Source organism: Rosa chinensis, chromosome 1, assembly GCF_002994745.2.
Source record: "Rosa chinensis cultivar Old Blush chromosome 1, RchiOBHm-V2, whole genome shotgun sequence".
NCBI classification, from domain to species: domain Eukaryota; kingdom Viridiplantae; phylum Streptophyta; class Magnoliopsida; order Rosales; family Rosaceae; genus Rosa; species Rosa chinensis.
This window is the reverse complement of record NC_037088.1, coordinates 68,274,527-68,293,954: the sequence shown is the minus strand read 5'-3', so window position 1 is coordinate 68,293,954 and position 19,428 is coordinate 68,274,527. Positions and strand designations below refer to the sequence as shown.

The window sequence follows — 19,428 nt, the reverse complement described above, 5'->3', positions numbered from 1 at the left end:
TGATTTTACTTACAAGTATGGTTGAGCATAATTCTTAGTCAGCCACTGATCAGGTGAACACTTTTGTATGTCTTATATGAGCCAAAGAAACTTAACATTTCTCCACTCGAATCCTTAGGTTGTCCTTCATGTTGCAGTTAACACTTAGATTCTATGTAATCTATGAACTTTTATCCTTATATAAAGGGTCTATTATCAATGAATAACTGAATAAGTATGTGTTATTATCTTTAAATTTTCTCATTCTACAACACTTCCTTTAATCATTCCTAGTTGTTTCCTACTACTATTTTGTATTAACTTTCTTGTACTTGGGATGATGTTTGTGATGTATTTGATTACACATTATTTTTTATGTAAGCTAAGGTTTGTAAACCGCCGCATAATTTATATGTCATCGACATATATATATTTTGATGCAATGCAAGTTTTTTTATTTTTTTATTTATTTATTAATGAGTTTGGAACCCGGTCTAACTGGGAGGCTCAACCGCACACCCGGTTTCATTTATTATATTAATATTATGCAACGAGGGGAACATAAAATCTGAATCTCGTGCACTATAATTACACTGACAATAATTCTCGTAGAGAATCTCCTGAATAATAGCAGGAGTCTCGTCGATCCAAACATCATCAAGAAAAATAAACTAGAAAGGTGTGCAAGCCTATCTGTAACACCATTTGTTTCACGATAGATATACTGAATTCTAATTGATTGAAAAGCAGACATATAATCTTTACAATCATCTAAAACTCGACTTACCTCCGAAAAATTCTTCTCTCCACATCGACGAACCTTGGTGTATACCAAGAAGAAGACCAACTCTACACGCCTCCACTTTCATACTAAGAGTCAAGTGCGCATGCACAAAAGGTCTTGCCAAAGTCGCGATACCCATACCCTCATCATTTCTAACCACTGCACCAATGCCTCCATGACCACAATCAACTGTAAAAGCTCCATCCACATTAATTTTGAGTCGACCTCTAGGGGGTTGCTACCATTTAGTTAGTGGTCGTTTCTTCTGCTTGCCAGATTTAATATGCAGCTTTTGATACTCCTCCAGCCGTCGACAACAGTCACAACACCACTGTAAGTGTGTAACATATGCATCGGCCTGAAATACCCATCCTTCCATACCAGACTATTTCGTTCAGTCCAAATGGTCCGAAAGGCCATGAACAAAAACTCAATCTGGTCCGGCTTCAACATATCCATCAGATCACAAACCCAGCCCATAAAGCAGCTTGCTGGGTACCCTTTCGCGTCCAACTTCAGTGGGGTACAAGCCCAAAAACATCCCAATGCTTCACACCTCTTAAACAGGTGCATGCATGATTCCACTTCTTTATTACGAAACACACATGCATAATTTGATAAAGGAACCATACTTAGGCCCAGTTTGGGATTGCTGTGCTGTGAGAGGAAGCACTTCTGAACTTGCTGTGAGAGGAAACACTTCCGAACTTGCTGTGAGAAGAAGCAGTTGGGGTGTTTGGTAAACTGTTTTTAAAAGTGCTGTGAGGTCCAAAAGCAATTTCTAGGTGTTTGGTAAGTTGCAAGGCAAAAGTGCTTTGACTGGGTATAATTACCAAAATGGTCATACATGCTAAGATATGCTACTAAAATACATAATTTTGTTTTTTGATTATGTAACCATACCAAATAAAAAAAATTCTCATGTATTATTCTTGTACCCTTGATTGGACTGAATGAAAGATTTACTTTAAACCCTTCAATATGCATATTATGTTTTACTATTACACAAAATCTCATGTAGAATTTTTAGATTAATTTCCCGACCATAATTCAATGGGAACCATTACACAAAATATATTAAAGTCACTTGAAATTTGCAACTAAATGCTAAGTAGATGCATTCATTAGACTTTGTGCAATTGCATTTCTTAACACCTCCATTTCTTGTCTTCCCATACCATCTCCATCATGTTCATTATCCTCTATCTCTTCACTAGTCTCTTCACTTGGTTTTCCAGATCCCTCAGTTTCGGTATTGGTGGATTTATTCTTTCCCATCTAAAGACAAAACATGCTTAGTAGTAAACAAACAATGATATCTGACTTTGCTAAATAGCAAAGATGTTGACCACAATCTAAAGAGCTACTACCCTTGATGGCTGTGTGAAGGTATGGCTGCCAAACAATGATGCGAAAAACTGATTTCACAATGACATAAGTATCCCAAATGAACTCCGAAAATGGTGTCACAAGTTTTATTGAAAAGATAAGAATGTCTACGTTCAGTTTGTGGTTGACTACACCAGTTTGAATAAAGGAAACTACTGATATGAAATGGAACAAGCAGCAACAGTGACAATTCGCATAATTTCCTGATGCAGACCTTCAACTTCGAAAAATCATAATTTAATCTAGAGAAATCCTTTTTATGAGATTCCAATTCTGAAATGATCTTTAAGATGTCCACTGAAACTTTCATGAAGACACCAACTACAAATACCCAGCCGAAATGTACAGTTTTTAGTAAAAATGAAACTGGGTCAAAAACAACAGAATGCAGAAACTAAAGCCAAGTTGACAATGGGAAGAGAGATGCTCTTAACGAAATCGATCGATGGTTTTGAGGAGGGACGCTGGGAAGAGAGATCTGGGAAGAGACGAAACCTATAGAAAAGATGAGGACAGAATAGGAAAAAGGAGAAACTTTCATTTAATCAATACTGTTCACTCCGTGTTTTGACAGAAGCAGCTTTGGGAAGCTGGTACTTGGGTGCTTCTCAATTTCAGATTCTAAGAGAAGCAAATTGGACCAAAAGCACTTCCTAGACAATTTACCAAACAGCATAACATAACCCCAAAAGCAGAAGCAGGTCCAGAATCAATCCCAAACTGGGCCTTAATTTCAAAGCGTACCTGGAGAGCAGAATGCCTATGAGTAGTCTCCAAACAAAAAAATTCGCACTCTGGGAGAAACATTTGCTCCCCAAACTTTGTTCCAGTATACTCGCAAAGCTCCTCCCTCTCTATGTGATTATGTAGACGCCTTATTCTCCTAGCCAATAGAATTATGAAACATATGATACCCGCTTCCAACATTGTACATACCCTTCTTGTCAAAATGCCACATAATACGATTCTCCGCTTGAAGGAAGGCTCAGCGGTATCGAAGCAATTCTTTGGACCTCCTCTTCAGTAAACAATTCATCCCGTAACACCTCAATTAACCATTCCTTTCTCTCATCATCAATCAGGGCCGCAACCTGCCATTCTTCTGCATGATAGGAAATAAAGGTCTAAAGGAGTTAGGCAATGGTAACCACGGATCACTCCATACTGAAATATTGCTTCCGTCACCCACTTGGAAACGAATGCCTATTTCACTATTTGTGATACACTTCATCCGGAAATAATACTTCTCCACGTACATGAAGCTCCATTTTTCAACTGTACCTCCATGAAGGAACACGTTTGATACGTGATGTATGTTCTAATTTGTAGTCATGAACCTTAGATGAATACTAGGTTATTCCCACGTTTTTAATTCACATTAAGTCACTCGCCAGACACTAAAGTCAGATTTTATTTTGTGAATTTTCTATTTTCCGACATTGACAAATCAATAAAATAATAAAAAATTCAAGACCCGTATTTTTGAGTTTTGTCAATTTAGCAAGGGTTTAAAAATCATGCTTCAAGAGTGATAAATTTTTTTGAAAAAATAAGAACATAATATTATAGCTAAAATATTGTGTGCCGCACACATATGTTGATGAAAAAACCTAGTTATCCATCGCCTTTACGGCTTTACCCTACCCACAAAAGTACAAAACAATATTTGTCCTCCTCTATCAATTTGGTCATTCACTCACTGTCGAGCCGTACCAAGCTCTCTTCCTTCCCTTTATCTCTTCATTTTTTTCTTCACTTCCTCTCATTCTCTCACCTTTCCCGGTCGTCGCTAATGGCTTTTTACTTTTTAACACCTTTATTAACAATATACATTTCGATGGAAAAGGCCTAGCTGCACCGCTGCTCATAGTTTTTAGAACTTTTTATGAGGAAACTTGCCACAAAGGCTTGAAGACTGTCATCACTGTCTACATGAATTGAAGGCCGGATATGGTAAGGTGGGGATCTTTCAGAGTTTTCCTGATATAATCATTTGCACTAATTTTCCATGTTATATACTATTTTTTCTTTAATTTTTGTACTTGGGATGATGTTTGTGTGATGTATTTGAATATTTGATTGTGTGTGGCGATCGAGTATTACTCTTGATGGAAGCTAGGGTTAACAAACGCAAGCATATTTCCACTTAATCAACATATTTATTTTGATGCAATGCAATTTTGGAGACAATTAGAATGACGGTTTGACTACAATGTCCTTGACTGCTTTGGCCATGTGGACGCCACATAGGGAATCTTAACAAAAATATTGATAGAGATACCTAAATGACAGAGCAACGGCGCAATTGTATAGATAGCGTGAGATGGTCTTAAAATTTATTGGCACCAAAAATTATATTTCACGATAGTGTGAACCGCCCGGCCAGCACCGGGTACCAAATAAAGATTAAATTTACTCTTAAAAATAGTAAAGAATAACATCATCTACAGTTAATGAATGATGCCCATCTTGGATTTGCAAACTATCTTGATTGGCCATATCTACCAAGATGCCAAGATGCCAAGCTGCAAATGAAAAACAGATGATATTGTGGATGCAGTAGTACTCACTCCATGATGTGTTTCCAATAAGACTGATCATTATTAGTTGCTTCCTGATGATAATCATCCATAACTATAAGATCCCGGCCGGCGCAAGCTACTTCATGATCAATTTCAAAGGTGGCCGTTGAATAAGTAGTACTAGTAGTAGTAGTAGTTGTGGATGAATGGGTACTGTTAGAAAACTGATGAGGAATATTTGGGGTAGCAAATTGATCATTAGCAGCAGTAGTATCATGAGTGATAATGACGTAGGCCGAGGTGGCTGCTGAAACCAAAACAGGCAATTGATGATCTTGATGACCACTCTCACCATACTGCAGCTTATGATGATGATCATCAGTACTAAATGGAACTTTCATATTTGGAATGGCAAACTTGGAATCATGATGATCATACTCACTAGTCCCGAAAGAAGTACCTTGGAGACAACTAGAATGACGATTCATCATGGTTGCACTAGTTAAATCATCATAATCATATCCAAGTCCATGCCCATGATGATATAGTAGCTGTTGGTCCGGAACTGAGCAGCTTCTGGATGGTGATGACCCTAAAACATAATTATTATAATAATTAACTGCAGCAGCCTCCATATCCATCCCTAGCACACATGAACGATACTGATCATATGCATTAGGACCAGCGTTGTTGCTAATTAGAAGTCCTTGCCCTTGTAGTATATTATTTTGCAACACTTGGATTTTGGAGTTCAGGTACTGGAGGAGCGCCCAATCGCATGGACTGAAGCTAGTACTAGCAGCTATGGCGGAGAGATGATCATGAGTTGCAGAAATTGGTGTGTGGGTGACGGGGTCGATTCCCATTTGGAGCAGTTTCTTCTTTAACTGGGTGTTCCAGAAGTTCTTGATTTCGTTATCAGTCCTTCCCGGAAGGTTGCTTGCTATCTCGGACCATCTACAAATCCATCAATATTGTTGCAATTTAGGGTCCTTGACATGCATGCATAATGAATAAACATGTAATTGAAGAAGACTAATTAATTAAAATACTTGTTTCCGAGCAGTTTATGGAGATTGATGATGGTTTGCTCTTCTTGGTGGGAGAAGTTTCCCCTCTTGATATCAGGCCTCAGATAGTTGGTCCATCGTAGCCTGCAGCTCTTTCCACACCTCTTCAAACCTGCAAGCTTTGGCACTTGTCTCCAACTGATTCCGCGGCGCTGATGATTCCCATCGCCACCGCACCTCTCCATGTACTCCACCAGCTTTTCATCTTCTTCTGCTGTCCACGGCCCTTTCTTTAATCCATTTTCATCACAACATGCTGATCTTCCCATTGCGACAAACTAGTAGGTATTAATATTCAAACCTTCAAGTTAATAAGTTAGATAGTCCTTAGTTTATATTCGTTCGCAGTACAGATACATAGATAGGTATACCCTGCATACACAAGACGTAGTTAATTACAATGAATAGATAAGAATACATTCATAACGGAGATAGCAATTAGAACACAAAAGCTAAACCTTTGAGTTAAGAAATTGGGATATTAGTTGATAGCCAGAGCTATAGGTTGGAAATATAAGGGGCTGAAGAGTTGTAGTGCATGGATCAATACGTGTACAAACATGTATGTGTATATAATCTTGTTAGATTGGCTAGCAGCCTAAGCAAGCTTATCATTTCGTTAAGTCATTTGCCAAGATAAGCATGCATGGAATTTTGCCAAGATAATCATTACACTTGTTTATAGCATTCCTTAATTACTGTTCAAATCCATACATCCATTAAACCCTAATCTGGGGCTTTCTATTAGTAGGGCAGTTAAAACTTTAGTTATTAGAAGTTTAAAATTGGTAGTGAAACGTCAAATTTAAATTAACATATCTTTTTAATAAATTAATCATAATAAGGTACGTAAAGTATGTGGTTTTACTGAAACAGTGCCATACTATTGCCGCACTCTACGATATACTTCCTTGTTTTAGAGTAACCATTAACCTTAATTTGACTGATTGAAAAAATCGTTATCATGACCAGTACTTGTTATTTGGAATAACTAATGCGTGGAGTGTGAAATAAATACCTAGCTAAAGCCTAGCTAAGGCATACAATTTTACAGGTATACCTATTTATGAAAAGAAAAAGAAAAGAAAAAGAAAAGAAAAAAAATCACATTCAAAGTATATGAACGGAGAATATTTGGCTGACCACACTCCTAATTAACCACGACATGTCTCTTCCATAGCCCAATACGTGTCTTTTTTTTTTTTTCCAACTATCTAAAGTTCTCCTCTTCCTCCAGCCATCGAATCCTACCCATACCCAAGACCGTTGCTCTGTTGTTTCTCAATCTCTCCCTCATATTCTTCCTCCACCACAATCAATCTCTATTTTCAACCTTGCCAATCTTAAATCTGTGATGTTACCAATAAATTCAACTCTAATTAACGGCATATTGCTGGGCTTAACATCAGCCGTGGCGGGTCACATTCATTCTACAAATAATAGAGGCTCCGATTGAGCATGAGCTTGTATGCTAAGCACAATTTCCGGCCATGTTGATCGGTGGAGAAAACCATAACCAAGAGTCTTGGGACTTTGAATTGGGATATAATGAGAAGAAAAATGACAGATGTTTAGCTTTGGGAGAGCCACGTTAGGCCATGGTTAGAAATGACTGACCATATATGTGGTCAGCCAAGTATTATCCCATATGAACTAGTTAATGAAGAGAGTAGAGTCTTAATAACCTCGATTATTATCCATATTTACAAGTTACATAAATCAGCTTTATAAAATTTTAAAAGATAACTTTGTTGTCTGATCATTTTTATCAACAGACTAGTTCAAAAGAGAAACTCAAAAACATTCATAATATATAAAATTAAAAAGAACTAAGAAGAGAAAGAGCACTTTTCTTACTCAATCATCTTAACTTTTTACCAAGTAACAAACTAATAATATATATAACATGCGATAAGAATGTGCCGTAAACGTCAAACCCTAGCTAGAAGTTAGCTAGCTAATTAGTTAAAAGGCTAGTTACTAGTTTACAATTGGCAGTAATCAAGTAACATTTGGGATTAGGACCATTAGGTGTCAAAATTCACCCCGGCAAGGTAAGGTTCATCTTGCTATACTAGGATGTGTAAGTGAGATAATTAGTTGCGTCCTTATGCCTTAATTAAATGGAGATCGATCTGACACACTTAGCTAGTCACGATTTTATCCTTGATTAAGCATATAAAATCTACTTTTGATCGATCTGATGATAACATTAGTTTTGGAGGTATTATTTGGTAGGTAATTAAGGAATGTATGCATTTGTACGTTTGCTGTTCGATCTTTTGAAATTGATCAGATACTGAAAATTACATGCGTTACTAAACTCGGCTATTGTATCTTTTAAAAAAATTCAGCTATTGTAAATCAGGGACCATAATGTTTACGGGCCACTTGCAATTAAGGGCTCATTCAAGGGCCCATCAATTTAATCCCAAGCCCATTGGATAGGTTCCATTCATTCCACGGTCAACAACTCCGCGTACTGATAGACTCAACTGGGGACAGAAGGGATTTGGGAGGAATTCAAAAGATAAGCATTTTCATTTCATGTCTCAAATGGTTGAGCTGGTACAGCTTTTAACTGAGATCAGACGTTGTCTCAGGTTTACAAAAAGACAAATGACTAGGGCCACAATCCATGTCATCTGGGCCAGTACGCCCTTTGGCTAATCCCAATACATAATCCTATTTCTACTGATAATAAGCAAAGCTAGACTTAAGGGTTAGGTATGATCCTAACAAGTTCCCCCTCCCTTAGGACACAGCCTGTCCTCAGGCGCAAAAGGAAGGGAAACGAGCCTTTATCATGTGTGCCTCTTCCCAAGTCGCATCTTCCACCGGTAGACCTACCCATTGGATGAGCCACTTGGTGAAGGAGCGCTTCTTCTTTTTGCATACAGCCATGTCTAGGACATTCAAGGGTTGCCAAACCAGTTCCCCGTGACTGTCAAAGTGAGGAAGAGTGGATGATAGAGGAGTACCATCGCCCATGCGTTTCTTTAGGAGAGACACGTGAAAGACAGGGTGGATCTTGGAATGAGGGGGGAGGGCCAAGTGGTATGCGACCTTGCCGACCTTAGCCTGCACTTGGAAAGGGCCGTAAAAACGGGGAGACAGTTTATGAGAGGGGCGTTTCACCAAGGATTGTTGTCTATAGGGATGCAATTTCAGAAAAACCCAATCACCAACTTGGAACTCTCGTTCGGTGCGGTGAGAATCAGCTTGCTGTTTCATTCAGTTTTGGGCTTGAGACATGTGAGTCTTCAATATGTCAAGTAGAGCATTACGATCTTGCAGGGTACGATCCACAGCATGGACCGCCGTAGAGCCCGGAGTATACATCGACACCGACGATGGGGGTGTGCCATAGACAGCCTGAAATGGGGACATTTTGATTGTGGAGTGGTAAGTGGTGTTATACCACCATTCTGCCCAATGAAGTAGCTCAGCCCAAGATGAAGGCTTATCCGCCACAAAGCACCGCAAATAGTGCTCTAACGACCGGTTGACGACCTCAGTTTGACCATCCGATTGGGGATGGTACGCTGAACTCCGGCATAGAGTGGTGCCCTGTAATTTGAAAAAGGCCACCCAAAATTGACTCATGAAGACAGGATCACGATCACTTACAATGGATTTTGGCATTCCGTGGAGGCGGAAAATTTCCTTCAAGAAGACCTCCGCAATCTGGGTAGCACTATAAAGGTGGGAAATGGCTACGAAGTGTCCTTGTTTGGAGAGACGGTCCACGACTACTAGGATAGCATTCTGTCCATTGTATGGGGGCAAGCCATCGATGAAATCCATCGAAATATCAAACCAAATATGTTCCGGAATGGGCAGAGGTTGCAATAACCCTGGTGGGTGGATAGTTTCGTAAGTTTGGCGCTGACATTGATCGCAAGCAGCAATGAATGCTTTGATATCTTTCCTCATGCCTGGCCAAGCGAAACTTCGAGCTAAGCGGACATAGGTGCGCAGGTAGCCCGAATGTCCAGCAGTGAGAGATGAATGAAACTCCAAGAGTAGCTTTGAACGCCAATCTGACGTGGCCGGAACAAAGACCCGGCCTTTGTAGAGCAACTGATGGCCGTGTAAAGTGAAACCCGCCTTAGTCGGCTGGTTTTGTTGCAATTGGGATAGGATGGTCTTGGCTTCCGGGTCGCGCTCACAAGCATGTCGAATCTGATCCAAGCTATCAAAGATGGGAGCAGAAACCTCATGAACAGAGCACAGTTCATGGCGTAGGGAGAGAAGGTCCGGAACGGTATTAAATTTCCCGGCTCGGTACTGGATGGTGTAGTTGTAGCCCATGAGTTTGGCCAACCACTTCTGCTGTGAAGGAGTGGAGATTCTTTGATCCAACAAGTGCCTGAGAGTTTGGTGATCTGTGAGAATGGTGAATGGATTGCCCAGCAGGTACGGTCGCCACTTCTCGATGGCGAAGAGAACCGCCAACATCTCTTTGTCATACACTGATAGAGCTTGGTTCCTCGGAGAGAGTGCCTTACTGAGGAAGGCAATTGGGTGGTGGTGCTGTGATAATACGGCTCCGATACCGAGCCCACTAGCGTCGGTTTCAACCACGAATGGCTGAGAAAAATCAGGTAGCGCTAGTACTGGTGCCGACATGAGGACCAACTTCAAAGCTTCGAATGCAGATTCCGAAGAGGGAGACCAGATGAAGCTATCATGTTTGAGAAGATCGGTTAGGGGCTTGGCCAGAATGCCGTAATGGTGTATGAAGCGGCGGTAGTATCCTGTGAGACCTAAGAAGCCGCGCAAGGCCTTGAGTGTTTTGGGCTTGGGCCAGTCTTGGATAGCTTGTACTTTATCAGGGTCCACCGAAACACCTTATGAAGAGATGACATGGCCTAGGTAATGAACCATGGGCTGATCAAATGAGCATTTGGATAACTTGGCTTTCAAGTGGTTTGCCCGGAGAAGGTGAAAGACCTCTTGCAGATCGTGTAAGTGGGATTGGAAATCGCTGCTATACACCAATATATCATCGAAGAAAACCAAAACACACTTTCGAAGTAATGGTTTAAAAACTTGGTTCATCAAAGCTTGAAAAGTAGAGGGAGCATTAGTTAAACCAAAGGGCATTACCATGAATTCAAAGTGACCTTCATGAGTGCGGAATGCCGTTTTCGGAATGTCCTCCTCCCACATCCGAATTTGATGATACCCAGACCGCAAATCAAGCTTGGAGAAATGTGTGGTGCCATGTAGTTCATCCAAGAGTTCATCGACAACCGGAATGGGAAAACGATCCTTAACCGTGACTGCATTCAAGGCTCGGTAGTCGACGCAAAATCGCCATGTACCCTCCTTTTTCTTTACCAAAAGGACTGGGGAAGAAAAAGGGCTACCACTAGGTCGGATGATGCCTTGAGCTAACATTTCAGCCACCTGGGTTTCCAACTCCGCCTTTTGAGAATGGGGATAGCGGTATGGTCGCACATTGACCGGGCTAGTGTTCGGGAGGAGGTTGATATGGTGGTCAACGGGCCTGGATGGTGGAAGGGTCGAGAGGGGCTCAAAGATGTCTGAGTATTGGGCTAGAAGGGATTGAATTTCTGGGACATGGGGATCATGGTGAGTGGGCTTTGTAAGATGGGGAGATTGGGCCAGGGGGTCCCACTGATCTGAAGGTAAGAGAGCAAGGATTTCGGTGGTTGCAATTGATTGGGGTGGGTGAGTGATCCCTTGGAGCACATGGCATCTCCCTTCTGTGTAGAACACCATGGTCTTTTCTAAGAAATGCCAACCGATCATACCCAAAGAGTCCAGCCAAGGAGCGCCAAGTACCAAGTCACAACCCGTAACGGGCAGAAGGAGAAAAGACCCGGTGAAGTTGTAATCTTGAATGGTGATGGTCACGTTGTGAACAGCTCCTGTGGGGGATAAGGGTTGTCCCGAAGCGGAAGAGAATCGGAGTCCCGTGGCGGAGGATATCGGAAGATGGAGTTGTTGAGCGATGGTGGGGTTGAGAAAGTTCGACGCTGCACCACAATCGATAAATACACGGATGGGCACTTCCTGAATAAGGCCGGTGAGTCGCATCATATCACTTATTGCCATGTTAGTGATGGCATGGAGTGGGTATGCAGGTTCGACTTCTTCCATTGATTCTTCCAATGTTGGCGAGCAATCGTGAAATTCTTGGGATTCCTCTGCTGTTGGAGATGTGGGACACCCAAGAATAGCCACGAAACGACGTTTGCAAACATGTGTAGGTGAATACGGCTCATCACAGGTAAAGCAGAGGCCTTTTGCTCTCCTGTCTCTTTCTTCAGAGGTTGACCAGACCCGTGGAGGCCTAGGGTGGAGAGGGCGGTGTGTTTGGTGCGGTGGATTTGGCGCGACTTGTGTAGGGTGTGTAGTGGCAGGGGTTATGTTGGCACAGTATGTGTGGTTGGGGTTGGCCTGGAAAGATGGACCACTGTGATGTCGAAAAGGTTGGGACCATGTAGAGGACCGTTGATACCTGCCCGTATGGTATTCAGAAACAGCCGAGGAGTCCGACAATTTGGCTTCATAGCATCTTGCCAGTCTCTGTGCCTCAACCAGAGTGCTAGGATTGATAGCCTTGACGTCATGCCTGATGGACTGTTTCAAACCGCCTAGAAACATGGGAATTAGCTGGTCATCACCCCAATGTGGAACACGGGTCGAAAGCTTGGTGAACTCGGTAATGAACTCTTCAACGGTGGAAGTTTGTTGGAGATGTGAAAGGGCAATTTTGAAGTCATAGTTTGTACCGGCACCGAAGTGGGCGAGGAACGCCGGAACAAATTGCTCCCAAGTGATGAATGGATGTCTTTGCTCAAACGCATCCATCCAAAATGATGCAGCTGGGCCAAAGTGGGTTGCTGCTATGGATACGCGTTCCGACAGCCGAATTTTGTGGGTTTTGAGGTACCGTTCGGCCATGGATATCCATCCGGCTGGGTCGTCGCCTGTGAAGCGAGGGAGGTCAATTTTTGGTGCACGGAATGATTGTGGGTCTGGGTGATACGTGTGGGTGGTATGTGTTTGTGGTGCTGGAAGGTAACCGAACGGTGGCTGGGGGGTGAAAGTGTTTTGGCCAAGAGGTTGGTTGGTTGGAAGGGATGTAATGGTTGAAAATTGTGGTGTAGCAGCTGTGGGTGGTGGTGGGGTGTGTGGAGAGGAACCTGGGGGAAGAGAGAGTAGTGTACCTGGCCAGTCAGTTGCAGGTGAAGGTACCGAACCGAAGGTGATGGAAGGGACGTTGGCCGGTGTGCTGGGTGGAGGAAGTTGTGAGAAAGAAGGCGTCGGGGAAGGAGTGGAGCTGGTGGTTCTGGGGTGTATGGGCTGATGTTGTTGTGTTAAAGCTTGCACTAGAGTACTTTGAAGGGCGGCCATTCGGGCCGTGATGTGGTTTTGGAAAGCAGCATTATTCTGGTTGATGGAGTCTATCGAATGATGGAATTCCTCCTGAAGTAACACAATAGAGTGATGTAACTCAGTCGTACTCACAGGTTCGAAGTCATCAGGTTGATGGGAAGCAGAGGCTAGGGCTGTGGCTGCGGCTGGGGGTGGGGTGGGTAAGAGTGCTGGAACGTGGGCAGAAGAGATAGGGGTGGAGGAGGGAGCAGAAGTTTGCAAGGTCCTAGATGGAGCCATGCTCTGATACCAGTTGATAGACTCAACTGGGGACAGAAGGGATTTGGGAGGAATTCAAAAGATAAGCATTTTCATTTCATGTCTCAAATGGTTGAGCTGGTACAGCTTTTAACTGAGATCAGACGTTGTCTCAGGTTTACAAAAAGACAAATGACTAGGGCCACAATCCATGTCATCTGGGCCAGTACGCCCTTTGGCTAATCCCAATACATAATCCTATTTCTACTGATAATAAGCAAAGCTAGACTTAAGGGTTAGGTATGATCCTAACACGTACGCATTCAATTACCTCATCCATCAAATCTAGGCTGCTGCATCGAGTAGTGTGAAAGGTATAAAATATGTATATGTATGAACCGGCAGATATCATTTGGTATATTCATCACCTTATAGCTTCCGTTCCGAGTTCCATTATCTAGCTAATCGAGCACAAGTATGTACGTAGACACCGGCCGGCCCAAGAAAAAGATCGACAAGGATTTCAAGAGATTCCAGAGGGAAGATCGACTGAAATGGTTGTTGGCGGGCAAGTTTTGCATGAGTTAGAGGTCAAGTGTGTGCGCGCAAGCCAAGCATGGGAGCTGACGGACACACTTGAGCTCGCTAAACTCATCCAACAAACCCTCACCGATATAATTGACAATATTGAAGTCGTACAAGGCGATGGACAAGCCGGAACTATTATCAAATTAACATTTGCACCGGGTAGGTAATTGGCCCTCAATGAATGAGGTATCTTTGGGGTTTTTAGAGTTTAAAATTAATATAATATGCATGTGCGCAGGAGTACCGGGCCCTAGATGGCAAGAGGAGAAGTTCACAATGGTAGATAATGAAAAGCGGGTGAAAGAAGTAGAGGTAATTGAAGGTGGATCTCTGGAATTAGGGTTTACCCTTTTCTGAGTTCGAGGCGAAATCATAAAGTCCTCCTCCTGCTGTTGCATTATCAAATCAACCATTGAGTATGAGCTTAATTAAGGAAGATGTTGCTGCCAACGTCTCACTTGTGTCCGCGCACCCTTTCGCAAAAATTGCAGAGATCGCCAAAAACCATCTCCTCCTCCAAAATTAAGATCGATCAATGCACGCAAGTTAATCTACTAGAGCTCGTCTGAACACAGCATGGATGTAAACACTGTATCAATATATATATATATATATATATATATATATATATATATATATACAGGCCTTCTTGGGTGCGGACGTCTGCACCTTTTGCTTCGGTGCGGATTTTCAGTTTTTCTCCACTTTCCGATCATATTTTCACATATTAGCCGTTCAGTTTTTAGGTCATAATGTATAGATCATCTCTGCAAAATTTCAGCCAATTCGGTGATCGTTAAGTCATTCGATGATAGCTGCTGTACTTGCTAAGAATGGAGCTAATGTGTCTTTACCTACGTGGATTTACAGCCTGTATTATTGGTCATTAGGAAAGTTAGTTAGGGTTTGTTTTATGTTAGCTATAAATAGCTTGGCTTGTAATAATTGCAACTATCTGAAATTTCCAGGCATTTCTCTCTAGCTTCTGGTAAGCTTCTTCTCCTTCTTCTTGCTTTCAAGCTTTTGCTTCCATGGCTATGATGTTAACATGGTATCAAAGCTATGGCTCTTGATCTTGAGATCTATTATCATGTTATAGCTGTAATTAATGGATCTATCTTCTGCTTCAGCAATCAATGTTTTACTCATCTGTGCATGGTGAAACCCTAGATCTACTATGCTAGCTTCGTAATCTTCAATCTCATGTGGTGAAAAACCTAGATCTGTGGTTGTATGCTCATTTCTAGAAAATATTAGCTGTGATGCTAGCAAGTATGACTCGGTTTTGTTGTTTTGATTATTTCAAGCTGTGATTCAAGTTTCAAGGTCTCAAATCACGCTCGTATACTTCTTATTGTGACTCCTGTAAGCAATTTCTGCTTTTGGTGAGCTTCTACCTCTCATATGCTTCTAATCTTACTATTGCATCTTCAATTGCTTATACTAGTGGATACTACAAGTCATACTGACATTATGCTGTGTCTCATAAGATGATGATAATCTAGTGCAGACTATTTCATGAATTTTGTGATAACATAAGATTTGATAACATAACTTGTGTTGGTAGTGTGAGAAAAATTTCTGATAATCACTATAACTTGTGCATCTGTGTTGTAATTGAAGATATGGCTATGTCACAATCTGAAATAAATTCTCTACTGAGTACTATTACTGTTCGACATGGTGAGAACAACTTTATAAAGTGGAGGTTTCAATTCCAATATCTGCTTGAGATAAATGATCTCTTTGGCTACTTTGATGGCTCATATCCTTGTCCACCTTGTTTTGCTCTCACTGATGAGAGGGAAGTCACAAGAGAAGTTACTAGTGCTTATAGACTGTGGAAGAAAACTGATAAAACCTTGCTTGGCCTACTTATGGCTACTTTGGATGATGATATCATGGAGATAATTTTTGGCAGCTAGCTAGTCATCTCATGATACATGGGTGGCATTGATTGAGAGATTCTCCACCTGCTCAAGAGCTAATGTCATTCAATTTAAGACTGACCTTCAAACAATCAAGAAAGAAGCAGACAACATTGATAAGTATCTTCTGCGCATCAAGCATGCCAGAGACCAATTGAGCTCGGTTAGTGTTAATCGGATAGATGAAGACATTGTTGTGGTGACATTAAATGGTCTACCAGATGAATACTCAATGATCAAGAATGTCATAAGGGCATGCAAGAGACTCACCTATCTCCTTGAAGGACTTTAGAGCTCAGCTTCTGGCAGCACAAAGAGACAATAAAGGCTAGTTCACTTTGCAAAACTCCATGACTTCTTTGGCTGCTAAAGGCAACTCATATATAAACAGCAACTCAAGTTACTCAAGTAATGATGATAGGAGACCTTTCTCAAACAACTATGGCAGTGACAAAGGCAAAGGTGTGTGGAATGGAAGTTCTTCCAAGCAGTCTAGTTGGAAGAATAATGGCAAGTTTGGCTCCAAGGATAATACAAATGGTGGTTCTTTCAAAAGTTAAGTAGTGTTGAGTGCCAAATTTGTGGCAAAAGAAGCCACATAGCTAACAACTATTATCAAAACTCTGAATGTCAATTTTGTCACAAGAAAGGACATATTGCAAGTAAATGTTTCCAGAATCCTACAAACAACTACAGAGGATACTACATGAACAATAATGGCATATCACATGAGTGTCAAGCTTGTAGCAAGAAAGGTCATACTGCAGTCAATTGCTTTTACAGAACAGAAGTTCTTGCTGATCATCCATCTCACTCTGTGATTGTGTGTCAAATTTGTGGTCTCAAAAGCCATGCTGCCTTGGATTGTCACCACTCACCACAGAAGCAATTATGCATATTAGGGTGCTGAACCACCTTCCACATTCACTGCAATGATAGCCCACATACAGTACAATGGTTCTAGCTCCTCCAACTCTCACAATGCTACAAAATTTTGGATTGGTGACTCATCTCAACAGACAACAAATATATTTACTAAAGGCCTTCATAGCCCTGTGTTCAAGGAACATTGTTCCAATCTCAGTGCGATAAGCCCCACTGAGATTGAGGGGAGGTGTTAATGAGTCAACTCTTCTATTCTTTCCTAGTCAAAGATGGTAGTTGCTGTACTTGCTAAGAATGAAGTTGGTGTGGCTTTACCTACGTGGATTTACAGCCTGTATATATTATTGGTCATTAAGAAAGTTAGTTAGGGTTTGTTTTCTGTTAGCTATAAATAGCCTGGCTTGTAATAATTGCAACTAGACTTTCATTCTTGTAAGAACGATATGAAATTTCCAGACTTTTCTCTCTAGCTTCTGGTAAGCTTCTTCTTCTTCTTCTTCTTCTTGCTTTCAAGCTTTTGCTTCCATGGCTAGCTATGATGTTAACAATATCTTGTTGTTTTGCCATAGATGTGATGTCATATAGCTGGGCAATTTCAATTCTATCAATTCTTGCACGTACTGATACTGGTTCATTCCGATGTAAATTCGTAGATCGATGCAGACTGCATTATAAATCAATCAATAGTACGTTTACGAACCTTGTTTACTAAATTACTGGGGAACGACATGATCGATGCAAATTTATAAATCAATCGATGCAGACTGCATTATAAATCAATCAATCAGTAGCGCTGACATGATCGATCAAACCAAATCGTTTGTGCATATAGTTGCAGGGCCGGATTTGGTATATATTACATAACGGCCCATGTACTTAAAGAAAAAGCTAGAAAGGTTGGCTAATATATTTGGGAGTGACGAGCCCATCTTATTTTTTCTGTTGGCCAAGTCAATAAAAACAGAAGTTATATATGCTTCCACGCCGGCCGGCTACAACTGGTAATTTAAGTAGCCTGTCACTATAGGCAAGGTAGTTAGCTCTAAGCATCTTAACACAGGTATTCCAGGCCAGACCTTAATTGTCCTTATTATTTTACCCTATCTACCTATTAGTTCCTTCAGTGCTCAAGCTTTAGCTATAAATAGAAACTCGCACAGAGAACAGAAACATACGGATCGTTCCTTTCCCTTGCATTCTTCGCAGTTAACATCACCAATTGAACAACCCCGGCCCTTACCCGGCTACTCACCGAAATGGTTAGCGGGCAAGTTTCGCATGAGTTGGAAGTCGAAGTCTCTGCAAGCCAAGCATGGGAGCTGTATGGCACTCTTGGGATCGCTAGGCTCGTGGAACAAACTTTCACCGATGTAATTGACAAAATTGAAGTCGAACAAGGCGATGGAGAACAAGGCACCATTCTGAAACTAACATTTGCACCAGGTAGGTACACATATATAGCTAGCTGAATTTTAATTTATTCCTCCTAGCTGCTTCCTAACGGGTCCTTAATCGCCTCTTCATTTCTGCAGTACCTACTCTTCCCCAGATCAAAACAAATAACAATCAATTCACATTTTTATTGAAATTAGTCGTTACTTTTCTTGTTGATTTGTTTTGAGTGACTGGTGACCAAAAAAGAGCAGCTTATCAGAATTGTGTGGTTCTGTCTCTATTCTTGTTCGTATTGGGCCTTGATGAGTCCATAATGCCTATTGATACGGATTATCTAAGTTGATGTTATTGAAATGAATGAATACTGGGCCTGCAGGTTTTCCAGGGCCTGGATGGCATAAGGAGAAGTTCACAATGGTAGACAATGAAAAACGGATGAAGGAAGTTCATGTGATTGAAGGTGGATATCTGGAGTTGGGATTTACTCTCTACTTAGTTCGCTTCGAAATAAAAGAGGCTGGCACTCCTTCCTCCTGCATTATCAGAACCTCCATCGACTATGAGCTCAAGGAAGAGGCTGCTGCCAGCGCCTCATTTGTCTCTATCGACCTCTTCGCAAATATTGCCGAGGTTGCAAAAAACCATTTCCTCAAAAACAAAGAGTAACTACAAATGTTCTTGTATGATCGATGAGTAGGTTTTGTTTTTGTAATCAATGTCATGTAATAATGCATCATGATATTCTTGTCATTCCTGCCAATCTTCATTGACATTAATAAGGTTCTTTTAAAATGCAAATTCGTAGATCGATGCAGGGTGCATTATAAATCAATCAATATATATATAGTACGTTCTGGCACCTTGCTTTGCCCATGCTACATTGTTAGTCAATATATAGAATGCCCTGCGTGCAGATCCTGTTAATTGCATGTGCTTGCTGTTCTCGATCATATCAAAATAAAACTTATCAACCATTCCGGGGTTACTGATCGAATTACTGGGGAACGACGTAGCCTAGGTAGACAGCGGTGACATGATCGATCAAACCAAATCGTTTGTGCATATAATTTTGCAGGGCCTGATTTGATATGTAATACACTAATACATACCTATAAACTTATAGAGAAAGCCAGAAAGGTTGGCTAATATATTTGAGAGTGATGACGGGTCCGTTCCTATCTGAGTTGCCAGTGAGTACTCATCTGTTTCTTGTCGGCCAAGTCAATAAAAGCCGGCTACAAATTATTACCGATTCTTGGCTATCACTGAAAGCATCT

General features: G+C 41.3%; 3 protein-coding genes and 1 long non-coding RNA gene across 6 annotated transcripts; 2 read left to right on the top strand and 2 right to left on the bottom strand.

The window, feature by feature from the left end:
• Positions 1-1,776: 1,776 nt before the first annotated feature.
• Positions 1,777-2,997, bottom strand: LOC121050511. Its single transcript, XR_005803202.1, has 2 exons — positions 2,897-2,997; positions 1,777-2,041 (listed from the first exon to the last, which is right to left on the bottom strand). It is a non-coding gene; the product is annotated as an uncharacterized LOC121050511 (long non-coding RNA).
• Positions 2,998-4,481: 1,484 nt separating this feature from the next.
• On the bottom strand, positions 4,482-6,323 carry LOC112172943 (transcription factor MYB93). 3 transcript variants are annotated; one of them, XM_040512883.1, is made up of 4 exons: positions 6,203-6,323; positions 5,727-6,116; positions 5,135-5,631; positions 4,901-5,030 (listed from the first exon to the last, which is right to left on the bottom strand). In XM_040512883.1, exons 2-4 carry the CDS (start codon positions 6,011-6,013, stop codon positions 5,023-5,025), a joined length of 792 nt encoding a protein of 263 aa, XP_040368817.1. In that variant the 5' UTR covers positions 6,014-6,116; positions 6,203-6,323; the 3' UTR covers positions 4,901-5,022. The 3 variants fall into 3 exon arrangements, with proteins under 3 accessions (XP_040368816.1, XP_024166227.1, XP_040368817.1); XM_040512882.1 differs by having other exon boundaries at positions 4,482-5,631; XM_024310459.2 differs by lacking the exon at positions 6,203-6,323 and having other exon boundaries at positions 4,482-5,631; positions 5,727-6,195.
• Positions 6,324-13,909: 7,586 nt separating this feature from the next.
• LOC112182590 (norbelladine synthase) lies at positions 13,910-16,163 on the top strand. The gene is made up of 3 exons (XM_024321092.2): positions 13,910-14,102; positions 14,182-14,255; positions 15,969-16,163. Exons 1-3 carry the CDS (start codon positions 13,910-13,912, stop codon positions 16,161-16,163), a joined length of 462 nt encoding a protein of 153 aa, XP_024176860.2.
• Positions 16,164-17,192: 1,029 nt separating this feature from the next.
• LOC112179682 (norbelladine synthase) lies at positions 17,193-19,002 on the top strand. The gene is made up of 3 exons (XM_024318143.2): positions 17,193-17,232; positions 17,963-18,199; positions 18,528-19,002. The coding sequence occupies exons 2-3, from the start codon at positions 18,013-18,015 to the stop codon at positions 18,815-18,817; spliced, it is 477 nt and encodes a 158-aa protein (XP_024173911.1). The 5' UTR covers positions 17,193-17,232; positions 17,963-18,012; the 3' UTR covers positions 18,818-19,002.
• The last annotated feature ends 426 nt before the right edge of the window (positions 19,003-19,428 follow it).

Excerpts from the sequence above, each read along its gene's own strand:
- LOC112182590 (XM_024321092.2), top strand. The coding sequence starts at position 13,910 with ATGGTTGTTGGCGGGCAAGTTTTGCATGAGTTAGAGGTCAAGTGTGTG. Across the intron at positions 14,103-14,181 it reads CAAATTAACATTTGCACCGG|GAGTACCGGGCCCTAGATGG; the intron begins GTAGGTAATTGG and ends GCATGTGCGCAG. Across the intron at positions 14,256-15,968 it reads AGCGGGTGAAAGAAGTAGAG|AAAGAAGCAGACAACATTGA; the intron begins GTAATTGAAGGT and ends CAAACAATCAAG.
- LOC112172943 (XM_040512882.1), bottom strand. The coding sequence starts at position 6,013 with ATGGGAAGATCAGCATGTTGTGATGAAAATGGATTAAAGAAAGGGCCG. Across the intron at positions 5,632-5,726 it reads CATAAACTGCTCGGAAACAA|ATGGTCCGAGATAGCAAGCA; the intron begins GTATTTTAATTA and ends ATGGATTTGTAG.
- LOC112179682 (XM_024318143.2), top strand. The coding sequence starts at position 18,013 with ATGGTTAGCGGGCAAGTTTCGCATGAGTTGGAAGTCGAAGTCTCTGCA. Across the intron at positions 18,200-18,527 it reads GAAACTAACATTTGCACCAG|GTTTTCCAGGGCCTGGATGG; the intron begins GTAGGTACACAT and ends CTGGGCCTGCAG.